The 19,200-nt window shown below is 43.5% G+C and overlaps 1 protein-coding gene across 1 annotated transcript in view; it reads left to right on the forward strand.

The window, feature by feature from the left end:
• The window catches only part of kcnh1a (potassium voltage-gated channel, subfamily H (eag-related), member 1a), a gene marked incomplete at both ends in the record, with an annotated part of 161,846 nt that extends 142,910 nt beyond the window's left edge, over positions 1 to 18,936 (forward strand). Inside the window, 2 exon segments of the mRNA XM_084321540.1 lie at positions 7,910 to 8,106; positions 18,082 to 18,936. Coding sequence (XP_084177666.1) covers positions 7,910 to 8,106; positions 18,082 to 18,936 — 1,052 coding nt within the window.
• Positions 18,937 to 19,200: the final 264 nt, after the last annotated feature.

A 19,200-nucleotide genomic window follows, 5' to 3' on the forward strand; every position in this document is an offset into this window, starting at 1 on the left:
TTAACCTTCTGTAGTGTGGTAGTGAAAGGTTAACCTTCTGTAGTGTGGTAGTGAAAGGCTAACCTGTAGTGTGGTAGTGAAAGGGTTACCTATACTAGTACACAAATGACAACTTTCTCTTGAAGACCAGTCTCCGTGATTACTGTTAAATGAACAGATCACAATTCCCTGCAGACTCTTTTGTCCTACATGGTCCTGGCGTCCAACAGGACCGCGTGACAGACCACACAATGCAATGGAGTCACACGTCCAGATGGCCGGCGCAGACGCTACCGATGAGAGTTGCTCTGAAATATTGACAATGGAGCACAGCGGGGGGAAGGATTAAAAGTGTGGCGAAACACTGGGATGAAGGAAATGGTGTTTTTAGCCTGTCGAAATTTGAAAGCCCATCGCAGCAGTGTTCAAAATCCTGTCCTTTGCTTGAATGGACCACTTGAGTGTATGCTGTTGTGACAGATAGGATACGGTAAACCTCAAAAGTAGATTTTCTTTTGCTGTGACACCATCAAAGACAGTTGTAATTATCTTAGGAAATGTATTATGTGAGTGAGTGAGTGAGTGAGTGAGTGAGTGAGTGAGTGAGTGAGTGAGTGAGCGAGTGAGTGAGTGAGTGAGTGAGTGAGTGAGTGAGTGAGTGAGTGAGTGAGTGAGTGAGTGAAAAAAATTATGTAATCTTTGCGATGTTATGCCATATCGGTTTTATTACCGATGAAGGTAAATTAATCCACGCTGCCACCCACATCATCTCATACCTGCGCGCACAAGAGTGTTTGACTACTCGGCATTCTGAATGTTTCAACCCCACCTGATGATGCTGCTGTGGGCGGCGCTTACAGTGAGAGGTGGCTGGGTCAGTGGGTCAGCAGCGGGGTGCATGCTGCATCAGGGCTGGGTCAGGGCTGCGTCAGTGCTGCGTCAGGGCTGCATCAGGGCTGCGTCAGGGCTGCGTCAGGGCTGCATCAGGGCTGGGTCAGGGCTGCGTCAGTGCTGCGTCAGGGCTGCATCAGGGCTGGGTCAGGGCTGCATCAGGGCTGGGTCAGGGCTGCGTCAGTGCTGCGTCTCTCTACTGCCTAGCTCCTAGTTCATCTCTACAAGATACAAGATACTTTAATGCCACACAACTATGGTTGGTGGTAAACGTTTCCGTCTACTGTCCGTCCAATCTCTCTACTGTCTAGCTCCTATAGTTCGTCTACCTAATAAACTAACCTACACTGTAGCACTCAACACATTGGGTCTCATTCTCCAACATTTTTCAAAGAGTTCTCTTGGAAGACTTATCGTGGAACCGACTGAGACAGAATCAATGACAAGTTCACTCTGAGTCCCGAACGTGCTGGGAATATGTCTTAAGGGGCTGAAACGGTCGCACCTGTGATATGATCTGATATCTGCTTGGAGAATGGCATTCTGTCTTAAACTCAAACGCGCGTTCCCGTTCAGGTCATTTGCATACAAAACAACGCCTCCAGAGGCAAAGTAATGACGCAGCTGTGTGGAAATGGATGCGGAAGTGCCTTGCGAGTCTTGCGCGACCCATCGAAATGAGATTAGATTAATGTATTGTCATCATATATAGTACAGCTCGTGGTACACCTGCCGCCGCAGCGCGCACGCGCACACACACACACACACACACACACATGCGCGCAGTATACTGTAGCCTACGGCGTAATGAATGAACGCAGTATAGGCTTATTATTCCATTAATGCCTACGCGTAATGAATGAACGTAGTATAGGCTTATTATTCCATTAATGACTTGTTGCATTAGGATTTAGTAGATACTATATGCTCTGCCCTACTGTACTTATACTGTACGTAGGGCAGAGGCAGAGCATAGTATCTAATAAATCCTAATGAAACAAGTAACTAGAATATATTAAGCCTATACTGTTCATTAGACACGTAGGCCATACTGGCACACACAAGACTTGTTATGGAATATTAATGCAGTCTATTTCCATGCGATTAGCTTTAGTTCTTATTTATTTATTTATTTATTTATTTATTTATTTATTTATTTATTTATTTATTTATTTATTTATTTATTTATTTATTTATTTATTTATTTATTTATTTATTTATTTATTTATTTATTTATTTATTTATTTATTTATCCACTGTCATTTCAGTGTTGGTGTATAGGCTATATAGTGTATTTCAATATAAGTTTAATTGATTAATGATATATTCGAAGGAATGCAATTGAACTGTTGGGTTACATTACAATATTAAATACCTTTCCTTCTCCTTCTCTCTCACACACACACAGGTGCTCAAGCAAACAATGCACAATGGAGCGTTTACTGTCTGCACTGCACACACACAAGAAGTAATGGAATTCTTCTGCATAGAAAAGAATAATTTGTTATGTCTTTACTCGCCCCACCTCTGCGGATCAAGCTTTTCTTTTTTTAGTCCGTCTCCTGCTATGATTTGATTAGTCAAACAATTGATTTCGGAGAGTAATGGACGACAGGCTCTGCCTTGCTGAGTGACACACACACTCTGCCGCATCACAGACAGTAACCTGCTACTATTGGTTCCTCTTTGGACCAATCAAAACGCTGTTAGACTGATATCATTGCCCTGGGTCGGTTCACGCTGTAATGGGGATCATCCCTATGTTCCCCGGGTCCTATGTTCCCCGATTGATTGATTAATCGATTGAACATTTTATTAATTTTTTTTATTTTATTAATTATTAATGTCCGCCTTGTTTCTAACTGGTTAAGCTTAGGCCCTCTTTCGAAGTTGGTTAAGGTTAGAGTTTGGAATCAGGGCTGGTGGTCTAAAAATTTCAATCAATCAATCAATCAATCAATCGGGGAACATAGGACCCGGGGAACATAGGACCCGGGGAACATAGACATGCTCCCCTGTAATGGAGCCACCGGTGATAAACCAGTTGCCTCTCTGAGTGAAGTTCTTCTCATTAGTCTAATGGTGCTGTAGGACAGAAACCATATAGTTTCAAAGTGCTCACGGGATGGAGACGTCAATCTGTGTCAATGTCCTTCTCGATAGGCTCTGTTTTCTCGATAGGCTCTGTTCTCCCCCCCCCCCCTTTATTTATCTAAGGAAGATCTGCTGAGCGCTTGTGTTCTTTTTCAGTAACGCCACGGGAGCAGTCGGGGGGGGTCGAGTGCCTTGCTGAGGGTGTTTTTCATTCACTTCTCCCACTGAGGTTTCCTTGCCAGTCTGGTGATTTTAACCAGTGACCTTTTGGTCACAGGACCACTTCTTTGAACCTTTAGGCCACTGCTACCCTAAACACTGTGTTGCACGTCCCATATCCCCCATGCCTCCACATCGAGGCTCAATTTACTTCCAATTCAGTCCGTTTTTTTTTATACAGAAAGGTTCTTACATCAAGTACAAAAGAGTTAGTTATTAAGAGTGACTGTGAAAATGTATTAAACGTATTATTTATAGTGCTGTCAGGCGATTAAAAAAAATGTATCTAATTAATTACAGGATTTGTAATTAATTAATCTAATTAATCGCATTTTAATGGCATAACCATTTTATGCCTGATATTCTATATTCTATAATCATATTTCAAATTGCATGTGTCCGGATGGCAGAATTCAGTACTGTATCTACAAAACCTTCTGTTTAATCATCTTCCATCTATTAATTTGCTTAGATTTTTCAGGTCTGGTCAATTTTAGCATGGTGTTATTCACAGTCAAAGATAAAAAAAAATTATTGATATTCTCATTTGGTTCATTACAATTTACTCAAGTCTAGTAACAGACAGTATTTCTGACACTGGGAATACATTCCCTGAGATCCATAGATGTCCCTTGAATCAGATACCAAGAACATGCAAATGGACCATATAAAAAAAAAGTCTGTAAATGTGTATTCTTATGGAATGAATGAGATAAAAAAAAAAGATAAAAAAAAAAAAATTGTAATTAATTTTGAGTTAATTTTCACAACGCGATAATTTGCTGTGTAATTAATTAATCTAATTAACGCGATAAACTGACAGCCCTAATTATTTATTTATTTATTATTTGAATTGACTGAACGTGATTTGACTTAACGCAGAAGAAGGCTCATAGCTGGAGCGTCGTCTCTGCCCGTACTAAATAAACACTTAAAGGACAGTTCAGCTGGTTATTCCTGTAACCAAGAATGTGTTTTGACCTCAACCGTGCTTCAAAAGACTTTCATCTATTGCGCTACTGGTTACTGTAATTCCCCTAGATGAGGCCAGTCATAGATTATTTCAGAGGTTGACATGCTATCTAGTCTAAAGTTGTTTGGCAGAACCAGGGCATTGAAGATATGTAGGTAAATGGACATCAAAGTGTTTTTTGCAAGTTTAATTACTTTTTTTTTATCCACTTTTTCTCCTCTTTTTCTATTTTTTCTCCCATCCCAATTTAGCCGTGCCAATTCTCCCCTCCCCTGTCTTGAATGTTGCTCGCATATGCCCCCCACTGGCCGGTTGTAGGGAGGATAGAAGCCTTGCATCACGTGTCCCCTCCGATACACGAGGAGGCAGCCTGTCACATCTTTTCACCTGCCAGCGTGGACTCTCATTGGCGAGGTGTAACGTGTGGGAGGCTCACACTACCCCCCCGCCATTTCCTGTCTCTGCTGTGCAGGCGTCCCCCAACCGACCTGTAGGAGTCGCTGTCCACAACGTCCAGATTAGCACCCATCGACTTCCACCCGCTAACTCTGCCAATTGAGTTAGTATGACGGCCGGCCCAAGCCGGAGGCAACGCAGACAGCCGGATTCGAACCCGGTGTCTCTTGCGTTGGTGACGAGCGCAATGTCCGCTGCGCCACCCAGCCGCCTGCAAGTTGAATGACTTGAAATTATGTTATTACGACATAATCGTACAGAGCCTGCCATATATACATTATATATTTATTGCATATATATACATATCCATATCTGTCTGCATATAATCCTCCTATATACCTACTTATACACCTGCATATAACCCATATAACTCTGTATGATAGCATGTACAATAATGCTGTATATACCGTATATATATATATTCATTCTTACTGTATATATATATCTATTTACACCTGTATGTACTTACCTGCACATAATCCTTTTACATATCTGAAGATACTATATCTATATCAATCTGTACATATCCCTTACCTAATCTTAATAGTTACACTGCTGGCCAGTATGACTTACTTACTACCATACTGTCTTTATACCTGTATCACTGCACATATTAATACTACTAACTCTGTACATACATCTGATTAGCACTACACCCAGTAGTACTAATTTGTATATTTTGTATGCAGTTTAATTACCTGTACATTGTATATTACTATTGCACTTTACTGTTACATTTGCACACATATATTTTTGTTGTACTGTATATGACAATAAATTATAATCTAATCTAATGGTCTTATTTTACAGAGGGAGCGTATCTACTGTGAATGCAAAACAAAATTTGAGAATACTTTCAGTAGTTTCATGAGAAGGAGCTGATTAATTCAAGTTATTTTTAATACCCCTTGGTTCATTATTATTATTTAATGAGAGATTTTATACTTTCAAATTCAGGGTTTTCTATTTAACTAGTTCTATTTAACTAACTCTGTTGGCCCTAGAGCCCTAAGTGCCCAATTATATCCCTTAATTGGCTGAGGCAGCTCTGTCTGTTCTACACACAGTCATGTATTCTATCTAATAGCCAGTTACAGTGTGTATGTATGTAACTTATGTAACATGAAAGCTTCATTCAAGCATTCATTTTCACATCAACAACCATGCATTTTTTTCTCAATGGGTTTTGAAAGGGCTTTCATGGTATCATGAAACCATGGTACTTGCTCAATGCATGAACTAATACAGGGGTTCCCAAACTTTTCAGGCCAGAACCCCCAAATAACGGTGTCAGAGAGCCGTGACTCCCACTATCATAGGAGGTAAAAAAAAATTATTTTATTTTTATTTTTTTAATGGAAATGTACTGAAACATGCACACACACTAATAAGCATTGGAGGCTTTTAACCAGGGCCGGACTGGGGAAATCATTCAGGCCAGGAAATATAGTGCAAAATATAGCCCTAGTCAGGCCACTTTTTAAGCAGGGGGTCCCCCACCAGGACATTTGTTGTTACAAAGACTTCATTTCCTGCATTCTGGTGCAGGAATCTTTTAATTTGTACCCTTTAAATGCCAGTGTTTGTGATGGCATCACAAATTATTGTAAAAAAAAACAGGCTAGCATATGTATGATTAGCAACAACACTGATTTGGATGGATTTTCTGTTTTTTTTGTAATGTCAGATTGAAAAAAATACAATCTTTTATTCAACTTCAGCCCTGATCATAACACCACATATTCATTTTATAATTCTAACCCTTTAAATGCCAGTGTGTGTGATGGCATATATTTGCAATATATTATTACAGGCTAGCATTATATTATTACAGGCTAGCATGTGTCAATGATTAGCAACAACAGTTTTTGGTAAGGGTCCCGCCTCCACCAATCACATGCGGCTCCCTTTGTGTGTGTGTGTGTGAGAGCCTAACAATGGGGGCGACAATGGCTCAGTAGGTAAAGCAATTGTCTGGTAATCAGAAGGTTCCTGGTTCAATTCCCACTCCTGGCAACGTGTCGAAGTGTCCTTGAGCAAGACTTAACCCCTAATTGCACCTGATGAGCAGGTTGGCACCTTGCATTGTTGCCGCCACCGTCGATGTGAGTGAATGGGTGAATGTGAGGAGCAAATTGTAAAGCGCTTTGGATAAAAGCATTATATACATGCAGTCCATTTACCATTCCATTTCCCTGGAAATCCCCCAGAATTGTACATAGTTGTGCTGTTTCTAAGAGTATGATGCTGGTCTATACATGTTACAGATAAATATTTAAAATCCTCTAAATGGTATGGACGTAAATCATTCAGAACCTAATAGTGTGTCTGAACAGATAATGAGTTCCAACGTTTACACAATTAACTGCCAAGCGATCAATTTCCTAAATGGGATTGAGTCTATTTTTGCTAACAGACATAGTGGCCACTCAGTGTATTAGGTTAGCCCTAGTGGGCTCAGAGGAATATATATATATATAGGAATATAAATAATAATATATTTTTATATGGAAGATGAGGAGCACATTCAGCCATAGACTCACCCACCCGCGCCACGGACCACAAATGGCCTCGGTCAGTCAGTCCTTTGTGCCAGTAGCCTTCAAGCTCCACTGCTGAGGGCAAGGGTTGACTTGGTTAACCGCTGGAGAACTGTTAGAACTGATAGACTTTTAACTACTGAACCCTTTTAACTATTGAACCCTGCATGGACTATCAGTCACTTTATTCACATCTCAATCACATGTGTATTTACGTACATTTTTATTTATTGATCATCTGTTTAATATTTTTATTTATATCAGATTAGACTAAGACTTAGTATGGAGTATTGTATATTCGTACAGGGTAGACTTATGTTGGCTATATATTTGTACATGGGGTTGACTTAGGATAGAGTCTGTATATTATACGGGGGGGGGGGGGGGGGCTGTACAGTACATACATACACAGTGATACGATGTTGCTGCATGAGGTCAGTAGTAGATCAAGAATATTGTGAATAACTTACTCAGTCAAATGGATCCGGTTAATACGATTTATTAGCCAGATAGATCAAATACATACAGAATAGTTAGAGATTATAGCTGAGTGGCTCCCATTCTAGAGGGAGGAGATTAAGACACGTCCTTATGAGGAGACAAGTCTGTTATGGGTGAGAGGGGGAGACAAGCTCTTATTTCCTCCACAGGTCAATTATCCATTATTCCTCCCTCTAATGTTGCTGCTTTGAATCACAACTCTCCCCACAGCAGGGATACATAACGATCCACCTTTATGATCTCTTCTTCTCTGCAGGCAAGGGAGATGTTTTTGGGGATGTCTTTTGGAAAGAGGTGACTCTAGCCCAAGCCTGTGCCAACGTCCGAGCGCTCACCTACTGCGACCTCCACATCATCAAGCGTGATGCCCTGCAGAAGGTGCTGGAGTTCTACACGGCGTTCTCCAACCATTTCTCCAGGAACCTGCTGCTAACGTACAACCTTCGGAAGAGGGTGAGTGTGAGGCTTTTAACGCAGACCTGTACGAATTTTGAGTAGTGATGTGGATATTGCGCTGTCAAGTATCAGAGGAGAGGGGCGGCTAGGTGGTGTAGTGGGCAAGGCGCTCGCCACCAATGCAGGAGACGCTGGGTTCGAGCCCAGCTCTCCGCGTTGCTATCAGCTGGGCTGGTCGTTCATACTAACACAATTGGCAGTGTTAGGGGGTGGGAAAGCTGATGGGTGGGGATCGGACGTTGTGGACAGCGACTCCTACAGGTCGGTTGGTGCGCCTGCGCAGCAGAATCAGGAAGCGACGGGGGCGGCGTGTCCCTCCCACGCAGACCCCCGCCGCTGAGAGATTGCGCTGTGCAGGTGAAAAGATGCGACGGCTACTTCCTCGAGTACCGGAGGGGACACGTGATGTAAGGCTTCGCATGGCCTAACAGCGTTCGAGACAGGGGAGGGTAGAATTGTACGATACGATATTGGGATTGGAGAAAAATTTTAAATGGGAGAAAAAAGTAGATACAAAAATCAGAGGAGAGGAAAATAAGTCAGAGCCCTGGATTTTGTTGGAAAAAAAACAGTCATGAACTTGACTGGATCCGCCCCCTCCTAGGGAATCCCGATTCCGCGAAGGTTAGTTAGTCAGTCAGGAGCGTGACTCCAAATCCTCAGCTTTAGCCCTAAGTGTCTTGTTTTCAGATGATAGACGGGAGCAGGTCGCCTCCAGAGCAGCAATCCATTTCTCGGGGCGTGGGAAGCGGTCGTAGCTGTAATCTCTGTCAGAATATTAGAAAGAGGCTTCAGCTCATTCTTCAGCTCCTCCACAATCGGCAAATTTGCAGATCGTCATGGAGTCTAGCTCGGATGGAATACGTGTCGGCTTGCTTCAAAACAAAGCTTGTGTCGTTTTCTTCCTACATGCTAAACGGGAAGAGTCCTTACAGTTTTAGTCTTTGTCGTGGGTTGGTTGTCAGGGGGTATAGAGGAGGGGTCGCTACTGCTGGCCACACCTCAGGCTCTGCCAAGAGAGGTCTGGAGAAATTCACAGTATAATAAGTTACTAAATTCCAACCCACACGTTGGAACGAAACAAAAGTTAACAAAGAGCAATACCAAGCAGGGCTCTTTTATCTAGAGGGCGCTGTTTGACGACATTACAATTTATATCTTTAAGCCGAGCAATTACTTGAACTAAAACTGGCCACCATTGAGCAATTGGGCTGTTTTCATTTTTTTTTTACATTTGATCCGGTTTTCAGGCTCCTTCGGTCTTCTCTATGGTATTTCCTTCAGCTGCAGGATATTTCCCCATTTCCTGATCTGGACATTAGGGTAGGGCACCGAAAATTGGCTCCTATTAAATACATTTCACTCGCACTAGTTTGATTTTTTGTGGCGGCCACAAAATGTTCTGTCCTGGACCACTTTATATTCAGAAACATTTCTGAAAGGTGCAACACCTGTACCAAACTTATTTCCACTACTAATATGACTAACCAGCTTCGCCTGCATGGTGTACAAATCAATGAGTGTACAACCTAGGAATTTATAAGTACCTAGCTCGTCATGCTAGCTACTTATGCACGCTATAGAAGCGGGCTGAAAAATCGATTATCTTATTTCCTGATCGCACACACACATACACACATATGGCACACGCTGATATATAGGTGAAAATAGCTCTGATTATCCCAAGACTGGTAAAATAGATGAGTGTACAACCTAGGAATCTATAAGTACCTAGCTCGTCATGCTAGCTTGTCAGGAACAGGGCTAAATAATTATCCAAAGTCTGTGAAAAATATATTTGGTGAGGGAACAAATTGCAGGGCCATTTTCAAAGGGCTTCTTTAACTTCTCACCTCGATATATCTGAATGAAAATGTGTTACAGTATATGGATACCCAACAGTCCCCCCTTTACAGGTATGCCCAATTCATGCTAATCCCATGCAGTTTTCCCATTCAGCTTAGTGTATTCTTTTTGCCTATTTCTGCATACTATGGTCCCTAAACAGAACTGGAATTGTATGAATTGGGTGTGACTGGAAAAGCTGAAACTTGACCTCACTGTATAACACGTTGTCACCTGTTGTGACCTCTAGGATAACCACAACCTCATGAAACTTTACAACCACAAACTTTACAAACCCATTTCAGAGGATATATGGCATGTCTAGGTATATTGAAAATAAGGGCGGATTCATTTCAGAAGGGCCTGCCAGAAAGTGTGTGTGTGTGTGTTTGTGACTGACAGTCATTTCAATGCGATGTGGTGTTGACTGGCTGGTTAGCTCCCTTTACTCACAGGGGTTACTAATGGGTCTATACTAGGGATGTCCGATATTATCGGCCTACCGATATTGGCATTAAAATGTGATATCGGAAAATATCGGTTTTCAAAGAAAATAATATATATATATTTTTTTTTTACATTTCTATAACCTTTATTTACCCAGGCAAGCAAGTAAGAACAAATTCTGATTTTATTTATTGTCAAAAGTATGCATAATGTTGTGTTAATTCCACAACAAGAGATATGTAATGTTAATTACCTGAAATTATTCAGTTTTTTTGGGGGGGGGAAACCCTGCATATATCGGTATCGGTTGATATCGGTATCGGAAATTAAGAGTTGGACAATATCGGTATATCGGTATCGGTAAAAAAAGCCAATATCGAGCATCCCTAGTCTATACATTAGTTAACATGTGATGGTGTATCCATCCATGATCACTGCTCAAGGACCCTCACTATGAAGCGCTGCTGTCCATGGTGCTGAAAATACCAGGCATCTGAAACTGGAGCTGGAGCAGTGGTAAAAAAAAAGAAAAAGCAGAAGTCTGGTCTAATGTGGAGTCTGTTCGGTCCAGAAAGAAGTTGTAGTTGTAGTTGCTTTTGAAACAGACCAGATTCATCTGGGCTCTACTACGATAGAACTCAAATGGCAGGAAATATTAGGCCTGTCATGCTGCAGGCAAAGTTACTTTCCTGTACTTAGGTTATTAAATATACATAAATAAACATGCTCTTAAATAAACATGCTCTAGCAACACAGTATTGGAAAGAAAAAGTAGCCTTCTATTTCACAGAATCCTCGCGTACTGTTTTTCCAAAGAATTGACCACGCTCTATTTGTGTACCATTCTGCATTGAAGTACCCTTTTCTTTGGCCAAACAATCTAGCGGTCTCCTTTTTGTCTATAATTAGCTGTGCAGCTTTACCTGTCTATATGTCCCGACAGCAACTCTCCACGCAGTCAGAGCCAGCAGATGCAATGCCAGCAGTATTGACAGTCTTGGTGGCCACAGAGCTGCTGCTCTGGGGTGCGTCTGTCTGCGCTGGTTCTAGGGTTGAAGGGCTACGGGCTGGTTCTAGGGTTGAAGGGCTACGGGCTGGTTCTAGGGTTGAAGGGCTACGGGCTGGTTCTAGGGTTGAAGGGCTACGGGCTGGTGGTTCTAGGGTTGAAGGGCTACGGGCTGGTTCTAGGGTTGAAGGGCTATGGGCTGGTTCTAGGGTTGAAGGGCTATGGGCTGGTTCTAGGGTTGAAGGGCTACGGGCTGGTTCTAGGGTTGAAGGGCCAAAGCCATTTTCAGAGCACAAGTTATCACTATCCATTAGCCGAAAAAAATTGAATTCTTACAGAAATATGCAGATGTCAAAAGTGTTTGATACCAAATTACGGCATGGATTTTCCCAAGGTGTTGTTCAAGGCCTTGGTGTCTTAATTGGATATTATGGAGACATTTTTGACCATGTTTAAATTTTGCACCAAATCTGTGTAACAAAATGGCATCGCACCCCAAAAGTGCTGCAACATTTGATGAGACATAATTGAGCATAGCAGTGGTTATCATTAGGAATAGATATAGGGCGGCTAGGTGGTGTAGTGGGCAAGGCGCTCGCCACCAATGCAGGAGACGCTGGGTTCGAGCCCAGCTCTCCGCATTGCTATCAGCTTGGCTGGTCGTTCATACTAACACAATTGGCAGTGTTAAGGGTGGGAAAGCTGATGGGTGGGGATCGGACGTTGTGGACAGCGACTCCTACAGGTCGGTTGGTGCGCCTGCGCAGCAGAATCAGGAAGCGACGGGGGCGGCGTGTCCCTCCCACGCAGACCCCCGCCGCTGAGAGATCGCGCTGTGCAGGTGAAAAGATGCAACGGCTGCCTCCTCGAGTACCGGAGGGGACACGTGATGCAAGGCTTCGTCCACATTGCAGCCGGCTTGTGGGAGGCATGGCCTAACAACGTTCGAGACAGGGGAGGGTAGAATTGGATGATACGAAATTGGGATGGGAGAAAAATTGAAAATGGGAGAAAAAAAGTAGATACAAAAAAATAAAAATAAATTGTCCCACTGCTAGTCTCGCATAGCCAGACCTCTCTCCACACTCTGTTAGCGCTGTGCCAGCATTCCACCAGACTAGTGGAACAACCATAGAACTATATGAAGGAACAACCATATACCTATATGAGGGAACAATGTATTTTCTCTCCCTCCATCCCATGTCCCCGCTCCGCTCCCTGCAGTTTGTTTGTTCAAAACACACACACACATGCACCCAGATATACTGTATCTATCTACACACACTACCCCCTCTCACTCTCTTTCTCTCTACGCATATATAGCCTTCAACTTGTACACACATTTATAACTAGGCTAGGGCCCATTGCTGTAACCTAGGCCTCTCCATGTTGCAACACGTCATTCTGTCAGTAAACTCTATCCTTATAATCTTCAATTAGCTTGCTTACTTATCATGATAAGTCAAGCTGATTCTTGGTTTTTAGTTTTGTGAGAATTGCGCAACCATGAGGCCAAATGACTCCTCTCGCTATATCGTAGGACAAAGACAAAATCGGACAAAGCATTCACCAGTGACACGTCGCTTCCTATTTAATCTGAAATGATATACCTGTAACGTTGTTCACAGACAGAAAGACAGACGAATGGATGAAAACATGAGGAAAATAACAGGGTTCATACACGGCTCTGTCACTCCCACACAATCTCACGCACAGAATCCCAATTCCATAGACATGCGACGGCACGGAAAGCCACTCACATCCTCTGTTCACAAATCACTGACGGTGACAGCGGCCGTAAGACTACCGGCTACCAATCTTCACCGGCGGCTTGTTACCAATAAGCTTCCCCTCCCAGAAGAGTGCATTAGATTGATTTGCTTGCATAAGGAGAGGCAATCTCATCTATTGCCTTGAACTGACCGTTCGCCAGGGGCCCTATACTTAAAAGCATGTAAATGACACGGGGGGGGGGGGGAGAACCTGGCCTTGATTGAATGGACGGCACAGCGTGGGATTCAAGTGGCCTTTTTTCAGGAACGGTTTCTCCCCTCCACACGGGCTGTTGTGCCAGCAGCCACATCTGAGTCAGTATTGTTTTTTTTTATTTTATTTATTTCAATTTTGTTACTTTCTCTTTTTCCCCCTTTTTTTCCGTTTTTCTCCCATCCCAATGTTAGTCGTTATGCCAATTCCCAATCCCCTACCTGGTCGTTGCGTGCTCTGCCCCCTACCGTCGGCCTGGGAGGGGCGGAGACTATCACATGCTTCCTCCGACACATGTGCAGCCAATCCCCACTTCTTTTCACCTGGCAGCGCGGACTCTCACTGGGAGAGTGTAACGTGTGGAAGGTCACACTACCTCCCCCAGGATCCGACCTCGCTGTGCAGGCGCCCCGACCGAACTGTAGGAGTCGCTGTTTTACAACGACCAGGACCCACCCTCGCCGGGTTTTCCCACCCGCTAACACTGCCAATTGTGTTAGTATGGACGGTCGGCCAACCCGGAAGCACCACAGCTGGATTCGATCCCACTGTCTCTGTGGTGGTGGGCAAGGTCAAGGTCAAGGTCAACTTTATTTATATAGCACATTTAAAACCAACCGAAGTTGTACCAAAGTGCTTCACAATATAACATATAGAAAAATACTAAAAATACAATATAAAAACTGAGAGATACAAAAAAGAATATATATACAGTATACACAAAATCAGAAGCTGCACTACATTAAAAACAATCACGACACGACCAGAGATATATGGCTTACTAAGCCTCAAAACGCCAAAGAGAATAGGTGAGTCTTTAGCTGAGCCTTAACATTGTCTAGGGTCTGAGCAGATCTAATTTGTAGTGGAAGACTGTTCAATAATTTAGGGGCAGCCACTGCAAAGGCTTGGTCACCTTTTGTTTTTTGCCTAGACCTTGGGACATCTAAAAGTAATTTATTTGATGACCTCAGTGCTCTAACTGGGGTGGAAACATGGAGAAGTTCAGCTAGGTAGGGTAGGGCAGATGCTTAGACCGCTGCGCCACCCGGCCGCCACCTGAGTCAGTATTGTTATTCATAAAAATCTCATTACCATAAAATTACAATTTATATTGAATTGTAATGTTATATTAATGACACAAACACATTTCTGGTGAATAGACCTAAATATCTACGATATTATTATGTCATATTGTTATATTCTTAAAAACTGATTCTCTGTGTTAATGAGGCCGCCAGGCTCTGCTACACAGCAGTCCTGTAATAATGACTGCTGCACTGTTGAAATAATGCAGACAAGCCAAGAACTGGGTCTCGCCTGACTGCATATGGCTGTGTACGCACACCCTCTATTATGAATTAGAATTTCAGTGGGCATTAATGAGATTTATCTCTCTGGCTAAACTAATTGACTATGTTTACTAGCTAAAACTCCGATTGACCCTTATCTGTGTCACTCCAGCCTCGCCCCCATCCACTCTGCCTCCGTTTGCATGTTCACCTTTACTGAAGGGCCTCCCACTAACAGGCAGGGGGAGGGAGGATAGAAAGAGGTGTGCATCCAGCGTGATTACCAAACCAAGCCGCATTTCTCGGAGACGCTCTCTGATTGGCCGACGCCTGTTTCTACGCTGGTTAAGCTCATAGGCACTCTTCGAAGTTGGTTAAGGTTAGAGTTTGTCTTTAGAGCATGGCGATAGAACGCCAGGTAGTTTGCAGGCTGTTTGACGTGGAAATGAGCAAAGACACAGTTCGTCACGCGATTGGGCAAACGCATCAGTGGCCAATCAGAGAGCGTCAGTCAGTGGCCAATCAGAGAGCGTATCCGAGAAATGCGGCTTGGTTTGGTATACACGCGTGCATCCATGCTGACTTATAAAACACCACTACTCCTTAAACAGGTAGCAAAGGAAATGCAACTGTCCAATGTAAGCAGTCAATAACTGTCCATATAGGCCTATTAATATAATAATAATATATGAATTGTTTTGGTGACATTTTTGGGAGGTGTAGTCTGACGTCACTGGTTGTTCCACCCGTATAGGGATTCATTATTGGGAAAATGGATTATCGGCTATTGTAACAATTCTGCCGCATTGGAAATTGACAAGCTTCCATTTTTGCACAAAATTAGTTCTCTTCTACCACTAACATTACTGTTTAAGCATTTTTGGTTGAAATAAAGGTAGTTATAAGGTTTGCATCCCCTTAACAATTGTGTGTATTGAGCTGTACTGCACTGTACCCATTCTGCAATCTGTTAATTAAAATGTTCAATCAATCAGTATATATTTGTTATTTATTTTTGGTATAGTGCTTAACAAGCATAATTTAATGTTGCCCAGTTGTGGCCTGTTGAGGGGCAATACATATCAAAAGTTCCAAAACATCTATTGTGTTTGTATTTGTATGATCCACTATATCAGGGGTCAGCAACCTTTTTGACATGGAGTGCCTGTTTGAAATATAGTTGTAACTAGTGTGCCTCAACAATATTCCATTACATCATTATTGTTATTGTTATTATTAACAATATTATTATGATGGTTGTATCAACCCTAAATCTGAGTTCGGGGGGGGGGGGAATGCAATGCAGACAAACAGCTGCATACAGTGCACATTTGCCCATTCATTTTTGGACACATCACACACCATCGGTGTGTGTACTGTACGTGTGCTGTCATCTCCAGTGTTTAGACCTCTACACACTACCCAGCCACTCCAGTGTTTAGACTTCTACACTACCCAGCCGCTCCAGTGTTTAGACCTCTACACTACCCAGCCACTCCAGTGCTTAGACCTCTACACTACCCAGCCACTCCAGTGCTTAGACCTCTACACTACCCAGCCACTCCAGTGTTTAGACCTCTACACTACCCAGCCACTCCAGTGTTTAGACCTCTACACTACCCAGCCACTCCAGTGCTTAGACCTCTACACTACCCAGCCGCTCCAGTGTTTAGACCTCTACACTACCCAGCCACTCCAGTGCTTAGACTACCTTAGTCAAAGTAACATGATTAGATCAAGTTGTTGACTTGCATGGCCCCTCTATGAATTACAAGATTATTTTTTACAGTAACCCTTCCCACATACACACACACACACACACACACACCACACACCACACAGCGTCATAGGCCAGCTTTGTTTCTGTTCGATCATCAATGTGTTTGAATTGTATTCTCTTCAAGGAAAGAGAAGAAAGAAAATTACCCCCATTTTGAAACACTGACCACATTTGGGAGCCTAATCTATTCCGCACATACTGACTATCCATAAACTAGACCCACCTGACTGGCACATCGTCTTGGGTTATCTAATTTCTATGACTATTGTATTGCACTGTTGTGTCACTGCTGACAAAGATTCTAAGAGGCGAATTCACAAAGGGATTGCGCTGCTTTTTCTGACGCTATGCCTGTGCAAAAAACACGCCAATTCACAAAAATCTGCACTAATTGCCACATGCAGTTAAAGTGAAGTAATTTACATCTTCAGAGAGTTGGTGGTAACTAAGCACATTTATAATGTATGTGGGATGTTGTACCAGCCATTTTTTGCAGAGTGGCAAGATGCATACAATTTCCCCAAGACGCCCCAATTGAGGAGACAAAGCAGGAGTTCTTTAACGTTGTCGGCTTCTCCGATGTTGTGGGCGCTATTGACTGCACTCACGTTCCAATTGTACAGTACCACCATGCGAAAACGAACATGTTTTTAGAAATAGGAAGCAAACGTATTCAATCAACACCCAGGTAGTGTGCAACGGCAGTAATATAATAACGAATGTGGTTGCCAAATTCCCTGGGTCTGTGCACGACAGTGACATTTTTAGGAACAGCAGTCTATACAGAATGATGCAAGACATGGATGACAATCCCTGGTTACTGGGTAAGAAAGTTGTTTTGAGAAAACGTTTGCGCTGTAATATTCATTGCAAATGTGTGGGGGTAAAGTATGTGCTTTTGTATCATAGGCGAGGGTGACATTTCGTCAGGTCCATGCTGGAAACAGGGTCAATGAAAAGTTTATTCTGGAGTATATGACAATGCGGGTTCTATTCTCTTAACTAAACATTAAATACAACTTAATTTCTCACTCAAAAACTATTCCTAAGTCTGAAAATATTTTCACTGACACAGTGCCTAACTTCGGCCTAAAGATTCAGCACCATGGACGGGTCTGCTCAAACACTGCGAGCCAAATGCGCTGCCAGATATCAGGAGCAAATTGCACTCAACTGCAACACCGTATGGGTGTGTTTGCGCTACTATCATTTGCGCAATATCTTTAGTGAATAGATCCTTAAGACGGAGCACATAGTGGGCGCAATCCAGTCTTTGTGAATTCGCTCCTAAGTCTTGGAGGGACTTGAAGGGGCATTTGACCGAAAACACACACACACACACAAATAATGCCCCCTTAACCGGAGTGCTATTTATCCATCCAGATAGTTTTGGTGTGATTTGCTGAGAGATCAGCCTAAAACTCACCAGTGACGTCTCTCTCCAGAAATCATGACAGGGTCACTCAAGATCATCCACAGACCTCATTGTGTCAACAGTTTTTATTCAGAACTATTACGGCAGGCGTACTGTGTTCTTGTACGGTGTGCAGAGTTTTGTTGTACTTCGTGTCAAAGCTATTTACTTTGCCTGCTTCTTTGCTTTCATTTGGCTGCAGATCGTCTTTCGAAAGATCAGCGATGTGAAACGAGAAGAAGAGGAACGCCTGAGACGCAAAAACGAAGCGCCGCTGAACCTCCCTCCGGACCACCCCGTACGGCGACTCTTCCAGCGCTTCCGGCAGCAGAAGGAAGCCCGCCTGGCGATTGAGAAGCTTGACCCGGACGACCACGACGTTGAGAAAGGCTCGGTGTACGTCGAACCTCTCGCGATTCCGGCAGCCATCGCCACCACCAGCATCGTCACGGTAACAGAAAGCCCGGCGACACCCTCCTCGTCCTCGGCATCGCTCATCTCTGCGCCTTCGGACAAGGACAAGGCCAAGCTCCAGGCGCCGTCTCCCGGTGCCTTCGGGTGTCGGTCGAGCGAGCCTACCAAGTCAAAAGGCTGGGGCCGCTTCAAAGAGTCCATGGTCAAAACGGACAACTGGAATGCGGTGTCTAAGGCCGAATCCATGGAAACTCTGCCCGAACGGACCAATGCGCACGAGTCGCAGACGTCTTTGAAGAAGACGGACTCCTGTGACAGTGGCATCACTAAAAGTGACCTGCGTCTGGACAAAGTGGGCGACTTCCGCACGACCCCTCAGGATCGAAGCCCCGTCCAGACGGACGCCAGGCACACTTTCTACCCTATCCCGGAGCAAACCCTCCAAGCCTCGCTTCAGGAGCTCAAGCTGGAGTTGAAGGACGACCTCAAGAACCTCAATGGTCGAATGTCTGACCTGGAGGCACAACTGTCCGAGGCACTCCAGCTCCTCAAAGAGGGGAAAGCCGCTGGCTCTCCTAAACCTCTGTTTGAAATCTCCAGACCGACCTCACCCGAGCGGGACAAGGAGGATATCTTCTCGTGAGAGTTGTATTAGAGATGTACTTCACCTCCTCAATGCTATAGGAAAGCTTCTGATAGCTCTCCAAAAACCTGTTTGATATCTCCAGACCAACCGGAGTTGGACAAGGAGGATATCGTATTTTAAAGGTTGACCGCTACACGTGCATTATCAGAGGTAACAGTATATGCTGAGAATTTGCTGAAGTCAGCTACGATCCAGCTATATCCAGACTGACACGCTGATGGCTGTGGCTGCATCAGGCACGCCACCCAGATTAGGTACAAC

The sequence above is a fragment of the Notolepis coatsorum genome (assembly GCF_963971535.1).
Source record: "Notolepis coatsorum genome assembly, chromosome: 9".
NCBI classification, from domain to species: domain Eukaryota; kingdom Metazoa; phylum Chordata; class Actinopteri; order Aulopiformes; family Paralepididae; genus Notolepis; species Notolepis coatsorum.